Below are 6,117 nucleotides of genomic sequence, written 5' to 3' on the forward strand. Positions count from 1 at the left end.
CAATCCTTAGGACTTTGATCCACTGCAATTCCTCCTCTATCACAACTCATCATTTTTTTCCATGTAGGAACCTTGGCTGTTTGAGGATCTTTCAACAATACTGTCTCCAAATGTGGCAGCCTAAATTTCAAACCTTTTAATCCCTCCTTAGTCCCTTTAGGGGTCATTCTGACCTCAATTTGGGTAGAGATTTATGAGAAGAGAAACCCATACCAGTCCATACACAGCAAAGCAACCTGTGCTCCTTCTCCTGCCCTAGCAGGTCCATCAGCCTTCCCCTAGTGCTATCATATGGAGGGTGAGCACTGCATCAAAACACCTCCAGATTACAGCAGATCTGCAAATTATTCGACAAATAACTGTAAAAACTCCTCACCACTTACCCCATTCTTATCAAAAGCTCTGAACATGTTTTCCACATACTCTGCAGCTTCCTGGTTGTCCTGGACCCCAAAGAACCTCTTGAATTCATGCATGAAGAGAGTCCCACTGGGACATTCAACCACAAACTTCTTATACCACTCCTGCAGTTCTGCAACATCAATCTCTCCTTGCTCCCCTTCAGTATTGGTAAACTGCTGTCCCATTTTGCTCTTTCAATCAAGACTGAAAACAGAAGGAAAAGAAGGAAAACTCTGCCAAAGTCCTTTGCTTGCGACGTCCTTTCGTTGCTCTTCGCTCGTTTTCTTCTTGCTGTTTTGTGCCTTTATTTGATGTTAATGTTGTTTCTTGTGGTTCTTGCACTTTTTTTTTTTTTTTGTTTTGCCGTATTTTATTTTCTCCTTCCTCTCCTCAGTTCTCACTGCAGCAGTTCCTTGTGCTCACTGGGAGGTCTCAGAGCTGCTCCTCTGCACTAGAACAGACTTGGGTCAAGCATGTCTCTAAATAACTAAGATCATTAGGAGATTCCCACCTATGAGCCCCAGAGACCTTCAGATGTTCTGAGCTGTGCCCTGTTTAGAAACAAACTCCAGAGGCTCAGGGTCTTTCTACACTTTAATACCTTCATGTCACAGAAGTTGGGAGCTGAGGTTCCCTTTCCACATGACGTACAGCCCCACTGGCTTTGCTGCAGGTTTCCAGGGGGGGAAAAAAAAGAATAGTAAGGGAAGTAACTTTAATTTTTTTAGCACTGGTTTGTATCACTTGCTTGTGTGGTTTGCTCAATGCTTTAGGGAGATGTGGCATAGGAACAAACAACAATTACAGAGAGGAAATCCTGAAAAAAGAAGCCCTTCCCTGAAAAAACCTGCTAATGCATTAATTGAATGTCTACTACTCTACGCAGAATGGCTGAGAGAACTGGTAAATGCACAGAGATACACATATTCCTCACATTTTCACAATTCACTTCTGAAAATTTCAGTCAAAATGAGCAGCAGCAGTTGATTTACCTATTTTTTTTAAAGCACAGAGTTCTCCTTATTCCTCTTCCCTCTTTAGAGCCTTTATCCATTGAAACATTCCTCCTGCTTACCCTTCCCACAGAGCATTGCTGACTGCTCTGATTACAGATACAACACACAGCTCTACCCTGACCTCTGCCTGTTCAGCAGCACCCACAGCTCCAATCCTTCTCTCTACACCCAACTCATTCCTTTTCTTCCAGGAGCCACACCAGCTTTTATCCCTATCTTACCTGGTGTTCTGAATCCAACCATTATCTGTGTCAGCAGCAAAGAATGACCTGTAGCTATAAATGTGCCCAAGCCAACCTGGTATCTTGAGTAAGAGGATTGGAGCAGCATTAATAGGAAACAATAGACTCTCTTATACTAATGCTAAGGCCCAGAAGGGGTTTAAGCTGTTCACTTTTTAGGAACCCTTTTTTTTTTTTCTGTTGGTTTGGTAAGAAGAGTCTCTCACATGGAAGAATAATGGCTAAGGATCAGGGTAAAATTTGATACTGTGGAACAGTACAGCAATTCATGCTGCACTGTGAGAAGAGAGTTTGTTCTGAATCTCCTCATACCTCTAAGTAACCCAGCAGAGCTATTGCATGTTATATAGAAACAGAGATTGGCTTGAGTGTAGTATAACTTTACACTTCTATATGTGAGGATACCCAGGCAATCCTCCTGGAACAATCCTAGTGTGCACTAGCAGCCCAGAAACCAATGGAATCCTGGGCTGCATCCACAGGAGTGTGGGCAGCAGGGCAAAGAGGTGATTCTTCCCCTCTGCTCTGCTCTGGTGAGACCCATCTGGAATACTGCACACAGTTCTGGTGTCCTCAACATCAGAAGGACATGGAACTGTTGGAGCAAGTGCAGAGGAGGCCACAAAGTTGGTAAGAGCACTGGAGCATCTCCCTGTGAGGACAGGCTGAGGGAGTTGGGGCTGCTCAGCCTGGAGAAGAGAAGACTGCGTGGAGACCTCAGAGCAACTTTTCACTCTCTGAAGGGCCTACAAGGAGCTGGAGAGGGACTCTGTGTTAGGAACTGCAGGGACAGGACAAGGGGCAATGGGTTCAAACTGAAGGAGGGGAAGTTTAGGTTAGATATTAGGAAAAAAAGTTTTATTCTAAGGGTGGTGAGACACTGGCACAGGTTGCCCAGGGAGGCTGTGGCTGCCCCAACCCTGGTGGTGTTCAAGGCCAGGCTGGATGAGCCTTGAGCAACCTGATCTAGTGAGGAGCTGTCCCTGCCCAGGGCTGGGGGTGGGACTGGATGATCTGTAAGGTCCATTCCAACCCCTAAATTCTATGATTCTACGAATTCATGGTTTCTAGAAGAGGACAAAGACAGTTCATTGATGGAGATGGATTGGAAGGACCAGAATTGTCAGCAAGGCTAAGACTGATCAATTTTAATTAAAATGTGTTTATTTCATAATCTAGAGGGATCCTGTTTGTCTATCCTTATGCCTAGAAGAACACAATTAATGAACTCAATCCTGCCTTTTGTAAATGTTTCATCTTGGCCAGTATCTGGTGTGGCCATGTGTTCTCCATGGGGCTCAAAGAGCTCCCAGGGCACTGAGGTGCTGCTGCCAGGACAGGGGTAGGGAGAACTCATCCTTCTTTGCCTGCAGCACAGCTGGGGAGTTGTGGATGTGCTGGGGTGGATCCTTCCACCATTTCGTGCTGCTCTCCTGCACGGAGGCTGCATGTGGAATGTGAGCTCCAGCAAGACTCCACATGCCCAGGACATTGTCTTGCCTCATTGCATAATTCTGTTTTGCCTTATGGGAACTTGGTGATCTGTTCCCAGGACAGAAAATGGTTCCTCTTTGTTTTGATGACTGCAATCTTTTCCAGGCTGCAAGAGACCTGAGTTACAAAGCTTAGCTGCTGCTCTTGCAGGTATCATGACATACAATCGTGTTGATAAAGTGGTGATATTCATTTGGCACTGAAAGAAAGAAAATCCTATAGCTCCTGGTATGAAAAATTCCTCTGCATATCCTCTCTGCACACACTGAGAGAGCTGCTGTCCCTCAGCCAGCAGAATGTCTCTTTATGGAGTCTCTTTATTTCTTTGTTTGATTTGAAAAAACAATGATGCAGGTAGGGGTAAATATAAGCAGAGAGAAGTGAAAATAAAAGAATAATTTCTAGAAAATACCACAATAAAGAGGTAGTTGCTATTTGGCTGCCTGAAGGAGTAGGATCAATGTCCTCTATGTTATGTCAGAGTGATCACTTTGGATGATTACTTACCAACAGGTATGATCTGATTACATATCCTGCCTAAGGAGTTACCCCTAGATTATCACCTCTCCAGCTCCAAAGCTGTGGAGTTTCCCAGCCAGGAGCATGGAAAAAGACAACTTATTTCCCGTCAGCTCACTGCCACAACATGCTGCCACTTGCTTCTGCAGAGGCTGGTAGAAACTCAAGAGTGAAAAAAAAAAACAAACCACCACCAAACCCTGCAGAGGGCTGGGAAGACTCATTTGTTTGGCATCTGTGTTCCAGCTCGGGGAGGCAGTGGAGGCTGTAACAGGCAGCAGAGGAGAACAACTTCAGTGGAACTGGAGGCAAGGCTAGATCCATTGTCCACGCTGGAAAATATCCTTGCCTGGTTGTTTTGCTACATTCCTCCATTATTTTAAACCCCCCAGCCCTGCCCTGCCCTAAGATCCCTCCTGTGGGATGTTCTACCCCAGCCCAGCTCAGCCCAGGGATGCTCCCAGCCCCAAGTCTCAGATGGCATGAGAGAGAGTGAGCAGCACCACTGTGGGTTCTGCTTCCAAAGCTCCCTGAGCATCCAACCACAAACAAAGGGAACCTGAAGCATCCTTACATTTCCCTGTCACCAGGCAGGAAGGAGGTGTGGACAGGAGGAATGCAGGGAGGGTGAACAGCAGCTTCTGTGCTGACCCATCTGAGGAGAGATCAAAGATCCCTCATAGTTTGGCTGGGAGTTCAGCACAGCTCTCTGTATGTCTCTTCCCAGCTGCTCCCAACATACCCTTGGATGATTTTATACAGGAGGAATAACATCAAGGTGGATTATTACAGGAGCAGCAGTGCCTTTGTTTTCCATATCAAAAATAGTCAAGTACAGCTAACCAAACCCATCTCACCTCCCATCACCCAGCACAGATAGTGCTGACCTTGGAGTGTCACCTATTGTCTCCTGCTTATTCCCAGCAAGATTGTATTATGTGCTGTCAAACTCCTGCTAAATGTTACCTCAGAGTGTGCTGAAGGAAGCCTGAAATATTTACCTTGCACTTGGCACCTGGCAAACTTTCTAAGAAAAGTGTTGAATTGTTTCCTCTACATGTGAAGACTTCCAAACTTTTTACACTCTTCCAAACTCTTGGCTCGAGACTGAGCTGTGGGTGTAAATCAGCCTCTCCCAAGTCAGGATTCAGCATTCTCCATAGTATGGGTGATGGGAAGGAGAAGGGAAATTCCCAGGTTTTTTTCTGGTTCGTTGAAACTGTATGATTCTTGAAACCAAGATTCACCACTGACTCACAGCTCTCCACCTAGGAGGAAAATAAGTAAGACGTGAGGCTGATGGGCAGGAGGCTGCAGAGGGACCAGGGGAGATGCTGCCAAGTCCCCTCTCAGGGGTAGGTTTTGTCTTTATCCTGTGCTATTATTGACTGGATGTAGATCCCTATGGATGGATTTAGGACAAGAGAAAGTGTCCTCAAGTTGTGCCAGGAGAGGTTTAGATTGGGTATCAGGGAAAATTTCTGCATTGAAAGGATGGCAAAGCATTGGAACAGACTGCCCAGGGAAACGGTGGAATCACCATCCCTGGAAGTGTTCAGGAAGATGTGGATGTGGTGCTGAGGGACTGTGGTGATCTCAGAAGGCTTTTCCAATCTTAATAATTCTGTGATTCTATGACGGGGACGAATATGCTTTAAACTGCAAAAAAAAAAAGAACCAGGAACTTTCTGTTTCTTTTCCTAAACATTCCATTTAAAAGACAAAACATTCCTTTGAACAGGCAAAACATTCAGGTTTTTTTTTTTTTGTTTTAAAGAAACTTTCTTTCCTAAACATTCCAGAAACAAACAAAAAAAAGGAAGAAACAAACATTCCGTTTCACAGGAAGTTTCTTTGCTAAATATTCCATTTCAAAAGGAAAAAAAATACGTTTACAAGGAAATTTCCTTTCCTAAAATTCCATTGCAAAGGAAAAAAACTCATCCCGTTCAAAAGGAAATTTCCTTTCCTAAAATTCCATTTCAAAGGGGAAAAAAACCATCCCGTTTGCAAGGAAGTTTCCTAAAGACTGCCGTTTAAACGGGAAAGGGCCGCGGGAGAAGGATAGGGCTGTCGGATGCTCAGCTCGCCCCCTGAGACCCCGCGCGGGGGTTGGAGTGATGCTCCTGGCAGGGATTGAGGGATGTTCCCCCGGGGGCTGGAGGGATGCTCCGCGCGGGAATTTAAGGATGATCCGCGCAGGGTTGGAGGGATGTTCCCCTAGGGGTTGAAGTGATCTTCCCCAGGGGGTTGGAGTGATGCTCCCCGCAGGGTTGGAGGGATGTTCCCCCGGGGGTTGGAGGGATGCCCCTCTCGGGGTTGGAGGGATGTTCCCCCGGGGGTTGGAGGGGGTTGGAGTTCCCCCGGGGGGTGGAGTGATGCCCCTCTCGGGGTTGGAGGGATGTTCCCCCGGGGGTTGGAGGGATGCTCCCCGCAGGGCAGGG

At 46.2% G+C, this 6,117-nt stretch overlaps 1 protein-coding gene across 1 annotated transcript in view; it reads right to left on the reverse strand.

Moving 5' to 3' along the window:
* GUCA1B (guanylate cyclase activator 1B (retina)) overlaps positions 1 to 587 on the reverse strand; it is a 6,047-nt gene extending 5,460 nt beyond the window's left edge. Inside the window, exon 1 of the mRNA XM_009076170.1 lies at positions 384 to 587. Coding sequence (XP_009074418.1) covers positions 384 to 587 — 204 coding nt within the window. The remainder of the gene's footprint in view (positions 1 to 383) is intronic.
* Positions 588 to 6,117: the final 5,530 nt, after the last annotated feature.

The sequence above is a fragment of the Acanthisitta chloris genome, unplaced genomic scaffold, assembly GCF_000695815.1.
Source record: "Acanthisitta chloris isolate BGI_N310 unplaced genomic scaffold, ASM69581v1 scaffold7716, whole genome shotgun sequence".
NCBI lineage: Eukaryota > Metazoa > Chordata > Aves > Passeriformes > Acanthisittidae > Acanthisitta > Acanthisitta chloris.